The sequence below is a fragment of the Colobus angolensis genome, unplaced genomic scaffold, assembly GCF_000951035.1.
Source record: "Colobus angolensis palliatus isolate OR3802 unplaced genomic scaffold, Cang.pa_1.0 Scaffold89, whole genome shotgun sequence".
Taxonomy (NCBI): domain Eukaryota; kingdom Metazoa; phylum Chordata; class Mammalia; order Primates; family Cercopithecidae; genus Colobus; species Colobus angolensis.
This window is the reverse complement of record NW_012122820.1, coordinates 5,532,171-5,555,003: the sequence shown is the minus strand read 5'-3', so window position 1 is coordinate 5,555,003 and position 22,833 is coordinate 5,532,171. Positions and strand designations below refer to the sequence as shown.

Sequence of the window (22,833 nt, the reverse complement as noted above, 5' to 3'; positions counted from 1 at the left end):
GGCCGGCCGGGCGCACACTGACGCCTGTAATCCCAGCACTTTGGGAGGCCGAGGCAGGTGGATCACCTGAGGTTGGGAGTTGGAGACCAGCCTGGCCAATGTGGTGAAACCCCATCTCTACTAAAAATACAAAAATTAGTCGGGCATGGTGGCAGGCGCCTGTAGTCCCAGGAAAGGTGCTGTGATTGAAGTACAGAGCACAGGGTCGCGGGTGGGTTACACATATTAATAGAAGAGGGAATGGTCACAGAGGATTCCTGGAGAAAGCGCTGCTATGGCTGAGGCCCAAATGCGGGTGAACGATGGGGACATGGACTGGGTCACATGGCGTTGGAGTGGGTGACGGGAGAACATTCCAAGCAGAAACAGAGCAGGAGTGAAAGTGCTGAGATGTAGAACAATGCCGGTTTGAAAATGGCAAGACTTGCAATGGCCGCAGCCAAAAGGCAGGAGTAGCAGTTGAGGAATGAGAATCGCTTGAACCCAGGAGGTGGAGGTTGCAGTAAGCTGAGATCGTGCCACTGCACTCCAGCCTCGGCCGTGGAGGAAGACTCCATCTCAAAAAAAAAAAAAAAGTGAGAGTCAGAATGCTTTTTCAAACTTCAGATTGTCACGATTTCTCATTGTGAGTGGCATGATTATGTAAGAATAAAGATACCCCTTCACCATTCTTTGCCTACCACATCCCTAGTTCAAGCACCTGTTGCAATGGTCTCCTAAGGAGTTTTCCTGCCTCTCCCCAGTCCATCCCATCCTCTACCTTCCTCCTGAGTGGCCTCAGAAATTACACATGAGCATCTGATCACATTAGTAAGTTGCCTACATCTCCTAGCAACTTCCCAGGGAGCAGGAGTCCTGGCTCACAAAGCGCCCCCAGCCTCACCCCTTGTCATGGCGCTACCCCTGCCTGTTGGTTCCTGCCGTTGCAAGTCTGGCCATTTTCCACCACGGCACTGTTCCATATCTCAGCACTTTGGCTCTTGCTCTGCTTCTGCTTGAAATGTTCTCCCGTCACCCACCCCACTGCCAAGTCACCCAGTCCATGTCCCCATCGTTCACCCACATTTGATAGCAGCACTTTCTCCAGGAAGCCTCTGTGACCATTCCCTCTGGTATTAATATGTGTAACCCACTCGCTACCCCGTGCTCTGTACTTCTGTCATGGCACCTGCAAAGGCTTGTTAGACAAGGTTGTTTTACTGGTTTCTTCTTCTGGTCTATAAGACTCTTTTTATTTTATTTTATTTTATTTTATTTTATTATTGCATTTTATTTTATTTTATTTGCGACGGAGTTTCACTCTTGTTGCTGGAGTGCAATGGCGCCATCTTGGCTCACTGCAACCTCCACCTCCCAGGTTCAAGTGATTCTCCAGCCTCTGCCTCCTGAATAGCTGGGATTACAGGCACCCGCCACCACTCCTGACTAATTTTGTGTTTTTAGTAGAGATGGGGTTTCTCCATGTTGGTCAGTCTAGTCTCGAACTGCTGACCTCAGGGGAAGCTCCCGCCTCAGCCTCCCAAAGTGCTGGGATTACAGGTGTGAGCCACTGTGCCCGGCCAAGACTCTTTAATAAAAGACTTGGGTCTTACCTCAAAGCCTAAGGTGATATCTTGCATTACAGATCGAGCATCCCCAGCCTGAAATGCTCCACTTTTGAGTGCCGACAATGACACCACTCATGTGCACAAATTTTGTTTCATGCACAAAATTATTCAAAATATTGTATAAAGTTGACTTCAGGCCATGTGCGTAAAGTGTATGTGAAACACAGATGAATTCTGTGTTTAGAGTTGGGTCCCATCCCCCGAATATCTCATTATGTATATGCAAATATTCTTAAATCTGAAAAAGTCTGAAACTCAAAACACTTTGGTCCCAAGCATTTCAGATGAGAGATACTCAACCTGTAGTAGGCAATTAAATATCTGCTAAAGGAGGAGGAAAAGAAGGTGAGAGGGAAGGGAAGGAGGGAGAGAAGGAGGGAGCAGGACGTTTGAGGACCTAGCACTTGTCCTGAAAGATCCAAGATGACTCTAGGCTGCCCAGGGAGACAGCTGAGCTTTGAGTTCAGTCCTTCCCCCTCTTGGTGGCCAGTCCACCCTTGCCCTGTTCTAGCCTCATTCCTTGCTCCTAGTGTCTTCTATTCCCACCAGGAAACTGTGCTGCCCTGCTCCCCAGCCCTTCTTTTGGAAGGAAAGTCTCTAACCAGTGAATTCACACTAGAGAATCTTTTCTGCTCATGCCCCTCTCAAAGGTAATGGCAATTTCCAAGAGAATACCTGGAAAAGGAAGTGCTTTGTTCCAAATAAATGCATTGCTACTCAAAGGAGACAAGAGATGGTTCATGGTAGAAAAGAAGAACCTATCTGGCAGAAGCCTGTTACCATTACAAATCACACTGACCTGACCATGTAATGTCTGTGTCAGAGTGGATGAAAGAGGTCCCCTGAAGGGTGGAATTCCCGGTCCCATGTCCCACTTCAGTGTCTTGTCCCTAGGTGCTCTGCCTTCCCCTCTATTCTGCCTTCTCATCAGGTCAGGCCCTGACCCCCAGCAAGCACAGCCTCTCTCACCTTGGCTATAAAGCTCGGTTTACCCAAGGACTGCAGGGGAGTATATGTCCTGCCCTTTCACGCCAAGACCCAAAGGATAATAGGACTGGTCCCTATTTAGAGCTAGTTAGAGCAGAACTCCAGAGGCACTGGCTCATCTTATTACCTTGGACCGAATGCTGGATCTCCTCATCTGGACAGTTCAGGGAAGATAGCAACTGGACTCTCTGCAAGCCTCAGGCCACCCAGCCTTTTCAGAAAGTCACACCTCCATCACACCATCCCACCTCAGTCACACTTCACAGGCGATTTTCCTATTTTCTCAGCTGACTCCTCCTTGTCTCTTCCTCTTTCCCACTAAAAAAAAAAAATCCCCAAGTGCCTGGTGGTTTGATGGGCAAATGAAGCTCAACTTCTGTGATATCAGCTCACAGCTTCTTCTTTACAGGCTCTGTCATCCCTTCCCTGAGGCCAAAACTACAGAGTTAAAAATAAATGCATTCACGCAGGGAAGGGGTGTGGCCAGGAGAGAGAGAGAAACTCTTTGGGGATTTTCTGCAGAATGCAACTAGTTAAGACAATCAGGCTCAGCAGAGCATCACAAAGAACTGGGAGGGAGGGAGGGAGGGAGGTGGCTGGGCTCCTAAGGTTCCCCAACTAAGGGATTAAGCTACCCTGGCTGCTATAGACCTCAAACAAATCACACATCTCTCCCATTGCCATTTGAAGCTTAGAGTTTGCCCTTAAAGCCCCTTTGCTGCGCATGAGGAAGCCCAGGATGCCTAGACAGGGAGGAGCTGCCTCCAGATCACACCAACAGCCACAGCTGCACCCCTGAGACTCATTAGGGGGATGAATGTGGCCAGCCTCTAGGGAGTACCAGATTTTCTTCTCACTCATGTAGTAGCCAACCTGGGGTCCTACCCAGCAGCTCTGTCCCTGCCAGAGGTGGAAAGAGGAGGCCCTGCCATCCTTGAGGAAGGGCAAGAGCCTGGAGGTCCAGACACCTAGAGTCAATTTCTGATGCATTCAGTGCAGGGCCTTGGGGAGATACTTTGTTTTCTGGACTTCTGTTAAATGCACCTTGGTAAATCATGTTGCTGAATGTGACCTTAGGGCATGTGTAGTATAATGCCCTCAATTTACAGATGGAGAAAGAGAGGCAAAGGTTCTCCAAGTGACTTGTCCAAGACAACACAATTAACAGCAGCAAGCCTGTCTAGAACGTAAGCCCCCTAGCGTCGTTTTACTGTCTCATGCTGCCACCCAGTGATCTCCTCTGACCTCTTTGTGTTCTGCCAGGAAACCGGGTGACAAGGGATATAAAGTACTTCCCCTCCAAAGGTCTCTAATTAAAAATAAGATCATGCTTTTATTCTGATAGTGCCTGAATTCAGTTGACAATGGAGACATTCAGAAAGCAAGCATTTATTCTATAAATTAGACACTAAATTCCCTATAATATAAAGTGGATTTATGCATCATGTAGGTGGGTTTAAACAGATAATTTCTAAGGCTCTATTTCTATCGATTTAGATAGCATGCCTTTGCATGCTTTTGTATATGTTATTTCTTCTGCCTGAAATGCCCTCCCTCCAGTCCACATGCAGCCTCCTTGTATAACTCCAGGGTGAATGATTCATTTAGACGAAAATATGAATAAAGAACCCTGTAACTCATGCCATGCGACAGTACTAAAGTGATTGGCATGTCAGTGAAGCATGAGATGGTACACTGGGCATCAGCCAATGGCTTAAGAAAACTTTTTCTAGGCTCCCAGAGGACTGTTTCTACCTGCATGAGAGCACTCCATGCCTCAGTGTCACTTGGCCATTGTGTGTTTTATTTTTTATTTTTATTTATCATTATTATTATTATCATTTTGAGGCAGAATCTCACTCTGTCGCCAGGCTGGAGTGCAATGGTGTAATCTCGGCTCACTGCAAACTCCGCCTCCCGGGTTCAAGCGATTCTCCTGCCTCAGCCTCTCAAGTAGCTGGGACTACAGGGTGCGCCACCACACTCAGCTAATTTTTGTATTTTTAGTAGAGATGGGGTTTCACCATGTTGGCTAGGCTGGTCTGGATCTCCTGACCTCGGGATCCACCCACCTCGGCCTCCCAAAGTGCTGGGATTACAGGCATGAGCCACTGCGCCCAGCGCATTTGTGGTTTATGCTCCCACTAGATTGTGCATACTCTGAAAGAAGGAGATGTGCATTGTTTATTTTTGTATCCCAGCACCAAAAACAATGCTTGGCTCTCAGTAATCACGTATGGGATGATTCATAAAAGAGTTCATCCGTCAAGGGTCATTAGGCCTCACAGAAATAGAGAAAAGGACACAGACTTCAGAGTCAGACAGATTCTGACTGGATTCCTCCTCTGCCACATGCTGGCTGTGAGGCCTTGGCAAACCATTCATACTCTCTCAGGTTCAGCTGTGCCTTTTCCACAAAACAAAACTAGTAAAAAGTTAAAAGGTGCAAGACAACAAGGTGCTGTGGGTGAGAATTAGCAAAAACTATAAACACCAGAATCAGATCCCTCCCCCCAGTATTTCCAAATACTTATATTTCCAAATACAATATCCAAATATTGGAATTATCTGGTAAAACTTATAAATTATGCATAACTTGCTTAAAGAAACTAAAGAGCCTAAAAATGTGAGTAAAGTGTAAGACTACATGCAAATAACAGAACAGATTTAAAAATGAACAAATTAGAACTTTCAAAACTAAAAACTATAACAGTTGAAACTAAAAACCAAATGAATGGGCTTAATAACATATTATACACAGCCAAAGAGAGCATGAATGCACTGCAAAAGACAGGTTTGGAGAAATTAGCCAGCAAACAGCACAAAGAGACAAAGAGATAAAAAATCTGGTCAGAGACTATAGACCCAGAGGATAAAACAAGGTTTAACATACATTTAGAGTTTCAGAAGAAGAGAAAGAATATGAAAGAGATAATGACAAAATGGCTAGAATAATTTTTCAGAACTGATGAAAGGAAAATTATGAAACTTTTAGAAGGCAATACCTGTGTAACTTCAGAGTAGGAAATGATTTATTAAGACAAAAAGTGCATACCATAAGTTTACCTGCTTTTAATTAATTACTTCTGTTTATCTAAAAACAACATAAAGAAAGTAAACAGAAAACCCAGGATTATATAAAAGCTGCAGGATAGAAGACATTAATATACAAAAGTCAGTTGCTCTCTTACATACCAGAAATGAACCATTGGAATTTGAAATTAAAAGTGTAATGCCATTTACATTAACACTCCCGAGAAATTGAAATACTTAACTATAAGTATGACAAAATATGTATGAGATCCATCTGAGAAAAACAACAAAACTCTGAAGAAATCAAAGAGGATCTATATAAATTAAGATATTTTCTATGTTCATGATAGGAACACTAAATATCATTAAGATATTAGTTCTTCCCAACTTAATCTGTAGATTCAACACAATCCCAATCAGAATCCCAGCAAGTTATTTTATGGACATCAACAAACTGATTCTAAAATTCATATGGAAAAAGAAAAGACCTAGAATAGCCAACACAAAACTGAAGAACACTAAAGTTAGAGGACGGATGACCCAACCTCAAGACTTACTATAAAGCTACAGCAATCAAGACAGTGTGGCACTGAAGAAAGAATAGACAAATAGTTCAATGGAACAAACAGAGGCCCTATAAATAGACCCACACATAGTCAACTGATCATTGACAAAGGAGCAAAATCAATTCAATGGAGAAAGGCATCTCTTCAACAAATAGTACTAAGCCCAGCATGGTGGCGCACACCTGTAGTCCCAATTACTCAAGGAGGCTGAGGTCAGAGGATCACTTGAGGTCATGAGTTTGAGACCTGGCAAAACCTATCACAAACAAACAAACAAAAACAGTGCTAGCACAATTGGACATCCATGTAAAAAAAATTAATCTAGACACAGAACTTATACCTTCCACAAAGATTAACTCAAAATGGCTCATAGACCTAAATAGAAATCACAAAACTATAAAACTTCTAGAAGACGACATAGAAGAAAATCTAGGTGACCTTCAGTTCAGTAATGACTTTTGAGCTACAATAAAAAAGCACGATCATGATGGAAAAAAAATGGATACACTGGGCTTCATCAAAATTAAAACTTCTTTGCAAAAGACTTTGTTAAGAAAGCGAAAAGAGAAACCACGGACTGGTAGAAAATATGTGCAAAACACATATCTGAGAAGGGATTGTGCCTAAGTATACAAAGAACTCTTAAAATTCAACAATAAGCAATCCAATTAAAAATTAGCAAAATATCTGAATAAATACCAGCTCTCCAAATAAGATATATCGATGTAAAATATGCATATGAAAAGATGCTCAATATTATGTTGTTAGGCAATTGCAAATTAAAACAATGAGATGACACTACACACCTACTAGAATGTCCAAAACCACACTTTGACACACCAAATGCTGGCAAGGAGGTGGCATAACAAGGATTCTTCTTCATTGTTGGTGAGAAGGCAGAATGGTACAGCTTGTTTGGAAGGCAGTGTAGCAGTTTCTTCTGAAGCTAAATGTAGCCTTAACATACAATCCAGCAATCATGCTCCTTGGTTCACCCAAATGAACTACAAAATGTGTGTCCACATAAAAACCTGCACATGAATGCTTACAGCAGACTTATTTATAACTGCTAAAAAATTGGAAGCAACCAAGTTGTCCTTCAGTCAGTGAATGGATAAACAAACTGGTATACCCGTACAGTGCAGTATTACTCACTGGAAATAAGCTATCAAGCCACGAAAAGACATGGAGGACATTATTGCTCAATGAAAAAAAGCCAGTCTGAAAAGGCAACATACTGTATTATTCCAACGATACGATATTCTAGAAAAGGCAAAACTAAGGCCACAGTAAAAAGAGTGGTTGCCAGGGGTTTTGTTGTGGGGGGAAGGGCTGAGTAGATGGACACGGGTATTTTTAGGTCAGTGAAACTATCCTGTATCATCCTATAATAGTAAATAAATGACGTTATGCCTTTGTCAAACTCCTAGAATATACAACACAAAGGAGGAACTCTAATGTAAACCATGGGCATCAGCTAATAATAATGTATCAATCTTGGTTCATCAATTGTGCCAACTATACATGAATGTAAAATGTTAATAACAGGAGAAACTGTAAAGAGGAATGGGGTATATGGAAAGTGTACTTCTCTGCTCAATTCTTCTGGGAACCTAAAACTGCTCTTTAAAAACTAAGTAAATAAAAAACAGACAAGCCAACAACTAGGAGAAGGTGTTTGCAGCACATACAACTGAAAAAGGATTAGTAGACAGAATATGTAAAATATTCTACAAATCAATAAAAATAGACAAACAGCACAAAAGAAAAATATTTAAACAATAAAGGCATGACCAAGGATTTCAAAGAAGAGGAAACACAAATGGTCAATAAATACATAAAAGAGGTTCAATCTCATTAACAATCATCATCAAAATGCACATTAAAATACAATAAATTGACTGGGCATGTTGGCTCATGCCTGTAATCCTAGCACTTTGGGAGGTCAGGGCGGGTGGATCACAAGGTCAGGAGATCAAGACCATCCTGGCCAACATACTGAAACCCCATCTCTACTAAAAATACAGAAAAATGAGCCAGGCATAGCGGCATGCACCTGTAGTCCCAACTACTCAGGAGGCTGAGGCAGGAAAATTGCTTGAACCCGGGAGGCGGAGGTTGCAGTGAGCCAAGATCATGCCACTGCATTCCAGCCTGGGCGACAGAGCAAGACTCCATCTCAAAAAAAAAAATTATTGTTAGCAAATTGGCAAACTAAAAAGTCACACATATCAGGTAATAAAAAGGATGTGGAATGACTGAAATGTGTGCACACTGCTGGTGACAAGGTACATTTGCACCAATGTTTTGGAAAACCGTCATTACCTGGTAAAGTTACGCATTCACATATCCTGTTACCCAGCAGTTCCCCTCCTGGGAAGACACCTTAGAAATGCCTATACAGACACACTGAGAAACATGCACAAGAATGCTCACAGCAGCATCATTTTCAATAGCAAACATGGCCGGGCACAGTGGCTCACGCCTATATTCCCAGCACTTTGGGATGCCGAGGCTGGTGGATCACTCGAGGTCAGGAGTTTGAGAGACCAGCCTGGCCAACCTGGTGAAACCCCGTTTCTACTAAAAATACAAAAATGAGTTGGGCATGGTGGCATGCACCTGTCATCCCAGCTACTGGGGAGACTGAGGCACAAGAATCACTTGAACCCTGGAGGCGGAGGCTGCAGTGAGCTGAGATCGCACCACAGCACTCCAGCCTGGGTGACAAAGCAAGACTGTGTCTAAAAAAAAAGAAAAAAAAATTCAATAAAAAATAAATAGCAAACACACAAGAAAAAACAAAATGTCCGTTAATTGTAAAACTGACTTTAAAAAAATGTGGTGTTCCTGTATAATGAAACATGGCAGTTAAATTAATTGATAACCGGTGTTCCTAGAACAAAAGTGATATTCATAGTATTTGAAGACTCGGGGCACAGGTCACGATCAATCAGAAGAGGCCTAATCAATCCCAGTGAAAGCCAGCCAAATGTTATACCAGTGTACACTGGCTTAGCACTGAGCATAAACAGCAAGTTGCAGAAGAACACTCAACAGTATGATTCCATGTATGTTTAAAAAAAACACGCAAAATGAGCCAATACATAGTTTAGAAGGTTTAGAAACAGATAAAGAAAATTAGTGGAATAATAGATGCAAAACTCGAGAGAGCAGTCATCTCAGAGGGGACAATGAACAGGACGAGATACAATGGGGAGGGACACACATGGGACTGTTTTCTTTTTTTTGTTTGTTTGTTTTTAGATGGAGTCTCACTCTGTTGCCCAGGCCAAGTGCAGTGGCGCGATCTTGGTTCACTGCAACCTCCACCTCCCGGGTTCACGCCATTCTCCTGCCTCAGCCTCCCAAGTAGCTGGGACTACAGGCACGTGCCACCACGCATGGCTAATTTTTTGTATTTTTACTAGAGACAGGGTTTCACCGTGTTAGCCAGGATGGTCTCCATCTCCTGACCTCATGATCCACCTGCCTTGGCCTCCCAAAGTGTTGGGATTACAGGCGTGAGCCACCGCACCAGGCCTGGGACTGGGACTGCTTTCTTAAAACCTTGTGTTGGGTACACACAAGGGTGATCATTGTATTACGGTATCATTCTTTATACTTTACACATATTTCTTTAATATTATTTTATATATACTCAACACTTAATAATAAAAGGTGCTTCTTGAAAAGCATTCATGAATTACAGAATAAAATCTGAATCCTGATTTCAGCTTTTATTCCCAGAATGACTTCAGGTGCCTTGCTATATAAATCTCTTTGGATCTCAGTTTCCTCCTCTGTAAAATGGAGGTGATGACCCCCTCAACATTGTTGAAAAAAGCAAATAAACACTGCTATAACACACGCCGGGAGGGCAGGGATTGCATTCCGAACATCTCCTTATCCCCACCTCCAACGTCGAACTGATACTCTATTTGTCATGGCCTGAAGAAGCTTTCAATAGAAGTATCTATTGCTCTGATTAATTCTTATACTCAGAGACATGCCCCGCATCCACCAATTCCTGCTCACTTCACATTCCTTTGACAGAAACCAAAGGTAATTTCAAATCTTTGTTCTCCTTTCTTTTATTAGAAATTAAAGCACCAATGAACACGCAGAACAAAGGAACTGGTACTTACCATGTATATCTCAGAAAGAGTGGGGCCCTAGGAAAGAATGGGGAAAGTCTGTAAAACTCTCCTTCAGGGCCCCAAATCCATTCCAAATGTAGATCTTATATAGAAGTAAATGCCTATCTTCATTGAGCCACTGATTCCAGATTGGCTGCTTATGGTTATATTTTAAACGTTTTAATGTTAACTTGCAATGATTATTACAAGTTCTTCTAGTTCAAGTCTTCCATTTGTATTTAACAGGTGAATGCATTACCATAAATAATACTGTGCCACCCTAAAAACCTAGACAGAACTAGCAATTAACATCTCTGTTGCTTGCTCTGTCTTCAGCTTGGACCGATTTCCATTCCTTTGTCCAGCACCAAATGGTCAGAGCAGGGTTTGGTTTTGTTCCTGCTTTTTGTATAGGAAGTGCTGATGAGACACGGAAATGAGACAGTGAATGACCCTCGGATATTCTCTTCCACTGTGTGACACTCATTGATAAGCCCGTCTCTTACAGGAAGCCCCTTTCTGTTAAATGGAGAGACAGAGGGAAGATAAAAGCAACCAGTATTTATTGGGCTTCCAACATTTGCCAGCCGGAGAGCTCACATTCTCTTACCTCATTTAATACCACTGCAATCAGGGGATATAGGAACAATTACTCCAGTTTCACAAACAGCAAAACGTCAGAGACTTAATGACCTAACTGAGGTCTCACAGCTGGTGAGGAAATGGACACCTGTCCCCACATGATAGAAAAGAACTTTTTAAAAAATGTCCATGACCCCTAAAGATTCTGATTTCAGTAGTGTTTAAAACTTCCCTGGGTGTTCCCAATATACAATCAAGGCTAAGAACCACTGGTCTATTCAGTTCCAACTCTTTAACTGCCAGGGAAAATGAAGGTGAGTCATTACCATTCGCAGCATTTAATCAAAACATCTGATCTTCCTACAAAGAATCCCAATTTTAAGCTTTGTTAGAGTTTTATGGCCTGTTTTGTTCTCCGCTGCATCCCTAGCCCCTAGAACAATGTCTGAAACGAGTCGATAGTAAATACTTGTAGAGGAAACAAATGAATAAACACACTCCTAGTTTTTATTCCACAAGTACACATCAAGTGCTAGTCTGTGCGAGGCACTGACCTAAGTTCCAGGGAGCTGGCACCGAGCCAGTCCAATAAACCTTTGCCATTGTGCAGTGTCCATTCTAGAGCAGCACTATCCAATAGAAACGTCATGTGAGCCATGAGTATCGTTTTAAATTTTCTGGTAGCCACATTAAAGAGATAAAAAGAAACAGATTAAATTAATTTTAATAATGTGTTTTATCTAACACATTATATTCAAAATACCATTTTAACACATAAACAATATAAAATTATTTTACAACTTTATTGACGCATTAAAGGGTATACAATAAAATGTAAATTTATATCAATATGATATAAATACAATACAATACAATATGACAAAATAGAAACCCAACTACAAAAATTACTAATACCTCATTTGACATTTGTTGTTTTCACACCAAGTCTTTGGAATCTGGTGTGTATCTGACACTCACAGCACACCCCCAGTAGGATACATGCCAGGTACCACGTGCCAAGGGCTACCATATCGGACGGCGCAGTTCTGGAGGGCAGGACAGACAACAAACGAGTAAGCCAACAGATTTGTCATTAGAAAGGGTGGGGCAGGAAAGCCTCTCCCAGGAGGTGATATTCAGCAAGGGAATGATTGAAAGCCTCTAAGAAATTAACAGAGAAGAAGTACCTGTGCTTTTGGTGCTGAAACTAGAAATGTGTCTCCTGTATGATTCTGGATGTGCTTTGCAGCATCTTGTGGTTGTCGGGGAGATCATAATGTAATATCCTAAATTACCAGCTTCCCTCCCTAGGACTGTCTCCCAGGTTCTCTTCCTGGTATAGCCTAACCTGTGATCCTGGAGCTCAGCTGGCTCCTTGAGTCCCAGAAACCAGCTGAGGCAACGTGAGATGCAGAAAAGCCGGATGTCCTCCAGCCTACTGGGTGAGGTGACTGAGGACCAAAGGGCCGCTTTTCCCCCTGCCGGCAGTTACGAGAAATACAACACGGAGCATTTTCCTGAGAGTTCGTTGATCCTTGCCAGCTGAGCAGAAAGGATGGGGGCCCTCCACTGGCATCAAGGTTCTACCCGTGTCAGTCCAATGAATAGGGCATTCTGAAAAGAACCCCAGATTACTAGAGAGAGAGCCACACTCTTGTCTTAAAGTCAGGTGAAATCACATTTTAAAATTTCCCTTGGCTGAAATGTTACCAAGATCCATATTAAAATATGTGAATACTTGATTATGATAAATATTATACTTATAATCTATAATTTTAAATGTTGTGAAAAACTAAATTATGATTAATCTATTTAAATATTTAAGTTGCCCTCTCAACACCTGCTTGGGGCCGTAGGCATGGTGAGATCCACAGCTCTCTCTTCTTCAGTGTTTTTTTTAGATGAAGGGATTATAATTCATACAATTCATTTTCTTTCTCCAATTAATATCATAACTGTCCCCTGAAACCCAAGACTTCACGTGCAGAAGCCAGTTACTGAATTGCTTGTATTTCCTTCCTTAAACCTATTAAATTCAACTGGGTGAGAAGTCCGTTGAGTAAAACCAATAGACGTTGAAAAGACATTTATTTAAGCCCCATCAGAACAACTAGCAATACAAAGATAGTAGTTTTAAGCTTCAGGAGTATTTTTAAATGACATTGGGAATTTGCCAGTAATTATTGTAAACCAAACCAAATCGATTTTGAATGTGACGTTTTTATTTTTTTAATTCTATTTTATTTATTTGTTTATTTATTTATTTATTTATTTATTTATTTATTTATTTATTTATTTATACTTATTTATTTATTTTGAGACGGAGTCTCACTCTGTCGCCCAGGCTGGAGTGCAGTGGCGTGATCTCTGCTCACTGCAAGCTCCGCCTCCCGGGTTCACGCCATTCTCCTGCCTCAGCCTCCCGAGTAGCTGGGACTACAGGTGCCCGCCAACACGTCCCGCTAATTTTTTTGTATTTTTTAGTAGAGACGGGGTTTCACCATTTAGCCAGGATGGTCTTGATCTCCTGACCTCGTGATCCGCCCGCCTCGGCCTTCCAAAGTGCTGGGATTACAGGCTTGAGCCACCGCGCCCGGCGCAACGTGCATTTGTTTAAGCTGCTTGAGCGCACATTTATTGAGTGCTGAGGTGACTCACACACGCGCCTTAGCAGCAAGTGCTATTTTATCCCCAATTTTACAGAGGGGAAAATTGATATACAAGCAAGGCCAATTAGCCCGTGGTCATAATGCCAGTGAGTGGAGGACAGAATTCAAACCCATATTCTTTTAAAATTGTTATTTAAAAAATTTTTGAAAGTAGAGACAGGGTCTCGCTATGTTACCCAGGCTGGTCTCAAATTCCTGGGCTCAAGCCATCCTCCCACTTCAGCCTCCCAAACTGCTGGGATTACAGGTGTGAGTCGCCACACTCGACCAAATCCATATTCTTAACCACTCTCTTCCACGCCTCTCTGTTGCATAATGATAGCTCTGTTAAATGTTGTCCTGTAAAGTTCCTTACACATTTCAATGAATTTTAAAGAAAGCAAACTCTGTTGCAGTTACAATGACAGGAATTGTCAAAAATATAATAAGTCTAGGGCGTGATGATTCACACCTGTAATCTTAGCACTGTGGGAGGCTGAGGTAGGAGGATCACTTGAGCCTGGGAGTTTGAGACCAGCCTGGGTAATATAGCAAGACCCCGTCGCTACAAGCAATAATAATGATGATAATAAATTCGCTGGGTGTGGTAGTGCATGCCTGTAGTCCCAGCTGCTTGGGAGCCTGAGGTAGTAGGATCGCTTGAGCCCAGGAGGTTGAGGCTGCAGTGAGCCGTGTTTGCACCAGCCACTGCATCGGCCTGGGCAACAGAAGAAAACCCTGTCTCAAAATAAATAAAATAAGGGCCGGGCGCGGTGGAGCAAAGGACTCTGCGTTAGAGCCCATTTGTACGAATTATAATCCCAAGGGGGACAACACTAGAGTTAAATCAGGAACAGCGATTGGAAGAGGAAACCTAAAGTCATCATTTTAAGGAAGTGTATGTGATTTACAGGAGGACCATTTTTGCTAGGCCTTGGGTTAGGCTGCTGAACTCCAGTTCTCCCAATCAGTGATGCAGGCAGGATTCAGAAGTCAAACCTGAATGCTTTGGGCTGAAGTTTGCTGCAAAACTTTCAGGACAAAGACCCCAAACAATATGATCTTTTGAACAAACGAAGAAATTCAAACTGAGTGGTGTTAGATTTTTAAAATACACCTGATTTAGAAGTCAATCCCATAGATGGTTATCACAAAGTCCTCCCATCACAATTTTAACTTCAGTGCAGTGGCATTTTACTAGTTTTTGAGGCAGAGTGAAAGGAAAGACACCATGTCTGTATTAGAAAAAAAGCAGATCTTGGCCGGGCACGGTGGCTCACGCCTGTAATCCCAGCACTTTGGGAGGCCAAGGCAGGTGGATCACCTGAGGTCCGGAGTTTGAGACCAGCCTGACCAACATAAAGAAACCCTGTCTCTACCAAAAATACAAAAAGTAGCCAGGCGTGGTGGTGCATGCTTGTAATCCCAGCTACTTGGGAGGCTGAGGCAGGAGAATCGCTTGAACCCAGGAGGCGGAGGTTGCAGTGAGCCGAGATTGTACCATTTCGCTCCAGCTTGGGCAACAAGAGTGAAAGTCTGCCTCAAAGGGGAAAAAAAAAAAAAAAAAGCAGATCTTTTCTGGAAGTGTTCTTGAACTATTCCAGGACACTCCCAGTAGGATCCCACACATATAGAGCAGAATGAAAGATACTACGTATGCACTCACCTAGCGTCTTCTCGAATACAGCTCACCTGTTAGATGAAGGCCTTGCCCTTCTGCTGATTGTCCCTCCACACCCACCCAGATTTGGCCCTGCCAATCAGCGTGATCCTCCACACCTTTCCCTTTGCACTGTCCCCAGAGGTGCTTGGGGCACAGCCATCAGCTCTGGGCCCTGAGTCCCTAGGTCCTCACGATGATACCTCTCTTCCCCAGGGAAAATTCAAGGGTCTTTACCTTCGCAGAGGTGAGCTGTTGTTTCTTTCTTGCTTTCAAAACCAGGAAGGGAGTCAAATTGCATTTCCTTGGCTTTTTAGCATCCATTTGAGTCCTGCAAGAGGGAAAGTAAAAAATAAATTGTCAGGAGGAGTCAAATCTAAGTAATGGCCCACACACTCAGGGACAGAAGAAAGCAACAGGTTTGAAGAAAAGCAGGCAACAGGCCTAAAAGCAGGAGCAGGGTCCCTCCTTCTCCCTTGCTTCCTTTCTGATGGTCACGTGAGGTCAGGAGGTCAGAGCAAGAGACAGAAGCCAGGGAAGGAGGAAGAGATAATCCGGTGATTAGCAGTTTAGACAACCAAGGGGGAAAAAAACCATTTCCCCTACTTCACTGGAAAGTAAACCTCATGCTTCTGCCACAAACATAATATCCCCCTACAAGATGGGCATATTCGTGGGCTACTTAGATAGTTTAATGCCTATAGAAAAAGAAAAGGGGGACAATTGGTAGAAACACTTCCTCTAACTCTCATTTGGCCATGTTTGCATCTTTTTCGTTCAGAGCACAGTTCTGTTAATAATTAACTTCCTGCAAGACAGAAAAAAAAAACCTTGCACACATTCATGGAATCTAGTGTAAGCAACAATTTCTCTAAGTGGAAGGTGAATCCTTCACTTCCCCGTTACATTAGCAGAGCACTGCTGAAACTGCTCGCTCTGTGTCCTCTGCGAGTCCCTTTTCAGCTTCTAACCTTAGCCAAGAGCCGAGGGAATCGAGAATACAGGAAACAGGGGCAGAACAGGAACCAATGCAAATGTTATCACAGCTTCTGCAAATGACTCCAGTGGCAGGCTCTTGCAGACACCACGTAAATGATGATGGCACCACAACTCTGAAAGTATTCAGAGGATGAAAGAAAAGTCATGCCACCATGTATTGTGGCATAACTATTAAAAAATCAGAACTTGTCCGTAAGGGGACGTTAAAAAATCATGGCACACATATGTTTTATGAAATATAATGCAGTCATTTAAAAAATAAGGTAGATCTTTATCTGTGCCCATAATGTATTGAGCAAAAACAGTAGAACATGTGTGTAATATAATTCTATATTTATTTAACAAAAAACAAAATGCTTGCATGCCTTTATACAGGCGTATTGAAAGATCTGGAAGAAGTGAACTGTAACAGTGACCTGTAAGAAGTAGGGCTGGGGGAGGTAAGTGGGAACATTAACTATAATATGCACACACATACATACAATATGAAAAAATTCTGCACAAAAGCAAACAAAAATTACCAGTAACTTCTCTGCTTATGATCATAGTTTCACTTCTTCCTTCTCTCCTTTCTTTCTATAAACATTTGCTGAGACAATTTCACTGATAAACCAGACATGGTCTCTGCCCTCAAAGAGAACTCCTTATCCAGGAAAGGAGGTACATAGAAGAAAGAAGATCACGACAATGCATGTGATCAATGTATTAATACAGGCTTGTGCAACCAGCTCCCGGAGCATGCTTCCAGGTATTGACTAAGTCGGCTGGGAGAGCTGAGGAAGCCTTCACGCTTGAGCAGGGTAGTACCATCTCTGAAGAATGAGCAGGGCAGGCAGGAGTGTCAAGGGCAGATGGAGGAGGACACACAAATAACATAAATGTGAAAGAACACTGTCTTTTCCAGAAATTTTGAGCACTGTCCTTGGACATTGCTGGTGGAGGGCCAGGGAGGTAGATTAGGTTGTAAAGGGTCACACAGTCCAAGTTAGAGTCTTGGAGCCTACGTGGCTATGCTAAGCCTGGGCTGAAGATCAGATTTGTATTCTGGTACCATCTCTCTGGCAATATCATGAAGCACGATTTGGAGGAACTAGGAAGGCATTTTGGGTGTCTAGGTAAGAGGGAATGAGAGTCTCAACCAAGGCAATGACAGTGAGGATAGACGTCTGAACTTGGGAAAGATCTGGGAGACAGAACAGGTGAAATTCTGGCCACCAACTGGACATAGAATTTGTAAAATCTCAACTTTGGGCAAAAATGAATACAACAATCTTTCCTGCCAAGACTCTGCATCGAGTGTTGCCTTCCTTTACTTCACAGAGATGTAGGAGACTATGAAAGTACATGTGGGATAGGCACGGTGGCTCACGCCTGTAAACCCAGCACTTTGGGAGGCCATGGCAGGTGGATCATCTGAGGTCAGGAATTCAAGACCAGCCTGGCCAACATGGTGAAACTCCATCTCTACTAAAAATACAAAAGAAGTTAGCTGTGTGCAGTGGCTCATGCCTATAATCCCAGCTACTCGGGAGGCTGAGGCAGGAGAATCTCTTGAACCCAGGAGGCAGAGGTTGCAGTGAGCCGAGATAGCGCCACTGCACTCCAGCCTGGGCGACAGAGCGAAACTCCATCTTAAAAAAAAAAAAAAAAAGGTAAACATGAAATCTTCCAAACAACTGGAGCCCTTTCCTCTGTTCAGCTCTGACAGCTCTGGAGGTAGAGAAGGAGCAAACACTGAAGGAAATGCTGAGGAATCGTGGAGTCTTGTCTCAATGCCACCTTACACACAGTGCCATGATTTTGAATGAGCCATTTGTTCTGTCTGTGCTCAGTTTCCTCACCTGCAAAATGATGAGACTGGACCAGATGACTTCTAAAGTCCCTTTAGGGTCTAAATTTCTTTAATCCTACAAAAATACTGACAGACTTAAAAAAAAAAATCTGTTGTGACTTATTCCAACTTTGCCATCCCTTGGATAATTCTGTGATTATTAAAGACTAATTTGTGCCTTTCTTATTTTATACATGAACTCTGGCTTCCAACAGTACAACTTAACCCTTGCTCAAACCTTTGCAAATGCTACCTTTTTTTCCTCAAAATATGTGGTGAACTATGTGGAAAAGAATCAAAATGCTTTTTATATTTCGTTTGTATCTTGTTACACGAAGGATTGAAGATAACTAATAAACTCAGCTCAGAACTAGAGTGAATGTTCCTTTGAGAACTGAAACCAAAAGTTTGGCCATTCTCATTTCCATCTTACATGCGGATGAGAGTTCCCCTTCCCCTTCTTCTCTTTCCTCGAGCGTTCAGTGGTGCGTTTGCCTAAGAAGTTCATTTTTTTTACTTGGTCAAGGGCTTTTGCGTAACTTAATTATCTTAGGTGTATATATTTTTTGTCTCATATTGATTGTTAATCTTTTGGGGACACAGATGGTAAGCCTGCATTTTTTAAAAATTCCTTTTGGGGTAAGGACAGTGACTTGTCTATTGAAAACTTGGTAAAAATTTGTTGAAGGAAGATAAATCTAAAATAGATTAATTCATCAAAAAATTCCAGAGCATCAACTGCGTGCCAGCTACTGTGCTAAGCATGGAGGATTCAAACATAAATAAAACAGAATCCTTGTTTTCAAGGAGTTCAAAGTCTCCGGGGCAAGACAGATCCAGAGAGGTGCCAGCCTTACTGCACTGCATAGTATTTTATATTAATACATACACATTATCTATGTGTAGAGTACTTCAATATCCAGGAACGAAACAAGTCTTTTGAGATTTACCTGTTATGATTTTAGTATTTCTACTGCAATTGCCAGTTGCTTGATCTTTATGCCCTAGGGACTGTCTTTGGGGCAGAAAGTGTGGCAGTGTAGGGTTTGCAGGGATTCCGTTCGCATTCTGTGAACAGGTGATAATGTTTTTAATGAACTTAAGTTACATTCATTTTTTAATTGATAAATAAATAGATGTATATATTTGTATTTATATAATATATAATCAAGTCAGGGCTTCAAATTATTCACTACTAGCTGTTTTGAAATATACAATAGATTATTGTTTACTATTTTCATTCTACTGATTTATTGAACACTAGGTCTTATTTCTTTGATCTAACTGTATTTTAAGTCACACTCATTTCTGCCAAAGAGAATTCCTTGGACCCTCTGCATGTATCCCTGAAACTTTTGAGGGTTCACTGACTCCCGGACTCTAAAGAGCTAGAAGAGGTTTTGGAGACCATTTCATCCATTTTCCCACCCGGGGAAGAATCCTCTTTCTATGGTATTCCTGACAATCACTCTGTCTATACTGGAATATTTCTATGACCGAGTGCACTGTTTTTCTAGGCAACCCATTTCACACTCAACTGTTAATTTACAGATGGTTGGTGCTTGGTATTTCTTGGAAGAATAAACTATATTGAGCAAAATTTCCTCCACTGATCCTTGCTATCCTCTGCAGAGTACTAAGGAACAAATCTGTCTGTTCTCTACCCAAGAGTTCTTGAATGTTCAAAAGTTGAGTAGAAAAAAGCTTTCTCTCCGCTGCACCTCCTCATCTCCAGGCATTCTGTGAAGATTTTTCAAACCTGTCTTCATGGGTTGGCACATCCAGGCCTGACAGAGAGAGCCTGCCTTGTGGTTGTTCCTATTTTCTAGTTTTTTATGATCTCAAAGTAGCTACAATTTCTAGAGTCCAGATTATGTTCTACTTGTTGCTAAGTCAGGCAGCAAGACCATATCCTTTGATGTGCTCATTGCATTTCTATTAATGCAGCCTCTACCAGCATTTGCTCTTTTGGGAGCTATCACAACACACTCACGATGGGCTCAGAGTCAGCTTAAACCACTAACTCCCAGAACTGGGTCCTCCACACGCTTGAGAACTAGGCATTCTAGCCAAATTGTAGGCAACAATATGTGGAGTTGGAGAGGGCAAAGTCAGGGAAGAGTGGCTGACATACTGTTAGAGAGCCCCTTCCGGTTTACCTCTGCTTTCTCCATAAGGACCAAAACAAACAAGAGAAACAACAGATTCAAGTAACGGAACCAATCAGGTAGAGTCCATGTTCGAAGAATTTCTCAGAACTCCTAGGTTTTACATACCGACCACATGTAGGTGATTAAAGCGCTCAAGCAGGACAAAGGACATTTCCATTTGCTGTTTCCACCGTTTGAACTTTTCCACTAAATGGCCTCCTGCTTTTGCCAAGTCTCCACTTAAGCCCGGACAGTGAAGCCTGAATTAATATTGATGATGCTGTCAGTTGCTTAAGACACGTCAGAGGGGTCACAATTTTCCTAAGCTCTGAGGGACTGCTGGACATTTCCAATGCAGCAAATGTCACAGAATAACCTTTTAAAACCCTCAAACTGTGCGTTGTTCATCACTTTTTTAAGGAAAGATTTGCTAATATTGGGAATTTCCCCGGAGTGGCAGCTCTGGGTGTGTGATCTACATACACCTTAGCGTGCTTTTGTGCCAGGGGCTGGGCTCTGGTTGAGCACAGAGGTGCCCAGGCATATGGGCTGGGTGGGAACATGGGTAATACCTGCCTGAGCCTCATCAACGCGAGGCGTGTGGTCGTGGACCCACTTATGACTAACAAGAGGACATGCAGCAAAGAAGAGAAAGAAAGGGAGGAAGAAAGTCTGGCGTCCGGGTGAGGGCTGGGAGCACAGTTCCAAGGTAGGTCTGATGAGTTCCTCAGAACCCCTCGCTCCCTGTCCTGCACTCAGCTGGAGTCGGCGATGCAACAGCATCTTAACAGAAAAGTATACTGATGTTGGATTCCGGGGATGCAGTCGTCGCAAAAACTACAACTGCGTTTTCCTTGTCTGTGCACCACACCCCGCCTCTCTCTCTTTCTCTGACCCACACTCCCCAGTCTACTCTTGCATTCCGCACGCTTTTCATTCTCCCCCACGACCCCGTCGACCAGAAGCTTCGTCGCCTAAAAGAGCGTAGTCGGCCCTAGCTGGCTCGCCCTCGCGCTGGACTGCACGCGAAGTACCAGCCTCCGCGGCCCTTACTTTGTTCCGGTGCTGGTAGGCGGCGGGAGGAGCTGCATGAGGATGGCGCCGACCGCCCGCGGCTGCGGGAGGCTGGGAGAGCCCGGCAGAGCCCGGCAGAGTGCAAGGGACGGCCACGCCCTCCTCCCGTCGCTATAGAAACGGCTTCCGCCCTTTTTGTGACTCTGGAGCTGAAAGCGCTTACTCAGGCTGTGGTCCCAGACCACCTTGCAGAGTAGCAGCCGGAAGAACATACTTCTCGTCCTCCCACTCGCATTCTCTTGCCCCAGTTCTTTAAAGTATAGGGCAAGAATTTAACAAAATCTCAGCATGAAGAGCTTAAAGGTGGTTGCCCAGACCAGACACGTGAAATTCTCCCTCCTCTCCCCTTCTTCAAGCAAAGCATGTGGTTATCAGAATTACATCACAAAAGTTCTGGCAGGGCGCGGTGGTTTTACACCTGCAATCCCAGCACTTTGGGAGGCCCAGGCAGACCACATAAGGTCTGGAGTTCGAGACCAAACTGCTCAACGTATTGAGACCCCCCCTCCCCCGTCTCTATTTAGACATTTTTTCTGTAATCCCAGCACTTTGAGAGGCCGAGGTGGGTGGATCACGAGGTCAAGAGATCAAGACCATCCTGGTCAACATTGCGAAACCCCGTCTCTACTAAAAATACAAAAATTAGCGGGGCGTGGTGGTGCACGCCTGTAGTCCCAGCTACTTGGGAGGCTGAGGCAGGAGACTCGCTCGAACCCGGGAGGCTGAGGTTGCAGTGAGCCGAGATCGCACCACTGCACTCCAGCCTGGCGACAGAGCGAGACTCTGTCTCAAAAAAAACAAAAAGGAAAGAAAAAAAGGACATAGCAAAAGTTCTGGGCAAAATCCATTTATCAGCTGAACACTTTTTGAGTGCTTACTCTGCACCAGATTGTAGGAAAGCATGAAAGGGGAAGTTTGTAATTGAATGACAGTAGGTTAACCTGGAGGAGCACACAGTCTGGTCCAGGCAGAAAAGACATTCAAATGAAGCTTTCTGAAAGAGCTGGGGTGAATCTGACTCTTCAAGGACAGGTAGTAGTTGTCTACGTAAAGGAAGCAAGTCCTAGTCTGAAGGCCAGAGCCATGGGAAAGTTTGGTACCATCGCACCAGCACCCAGTTTAGGGGGGCAGGGGTCAAAGGTGCACGTGGGCAGAGACAAGATTGCAGCAGCAGGAAGGGGCCACCCAGACGTGAAGTAGCCTATGAACTTGACCAGGGTAAGGCTGACGTGTGCAGACTGCAGAGGGGTGTTCATCCTGACTTTATTTTATAAAACCCTCTGTGGCAGTAACAGTGGGAGGGAAGCCTGAGTAGGTGAAGAATCAAGGCAAGGATGCCTGTTAGAAATAGTGATGATGTTTCAGAGTAAGGGAGAGCACATGGAAGAGGAGTTCTGAGAAATTTAGGAAATGGAGTAAGACTTGGTGACTGGATGTGAAAGTCGAGAGAAGACTTGATCCCCGGATTACACCTTTGGCACCTGCAGTGATGGTGGCGCCACTCACTTACCAACAGAAAACACAGGAGAGATGTCAGGGGTAGAAGGAGAACTTGAA

At 43.3% G+C, this 22,833-nt stretch overlaps 1 protein-coding gene across 1 annotated transcript in view; it reads right to left on the bottom strand.

The window, feature by feature from the left end:
* The window catches only part of DYRK4 (dual-specificity tyrosine-(Y)-phosphorylation regulated kinase 4), a 56,220-nt gene extending 34,891 nt beyond the window's left edge, over positions 1-21,329 (bottom strand). The window contains exons 1-2 of the mRNA XM_011931079.1: positions 21,256-21,329; positions 15,460-15,553 (exon numbers count right to left, since the gene is read on the bottom strand). Of these exons, the coding sequence (XP_011786469.1) occupies positions 15,460-15,553; positions 21,256-21,293 (132 nt within the window). The 5' untranslated portion in view covers positions 21,294-21,329. The remainder of the gene's footprint in view (positions 1-15,459; positions 15,554-21,255) is intronic.
* Positions 21,330-22,833: the final 1,504 nt, after the last annotated feature.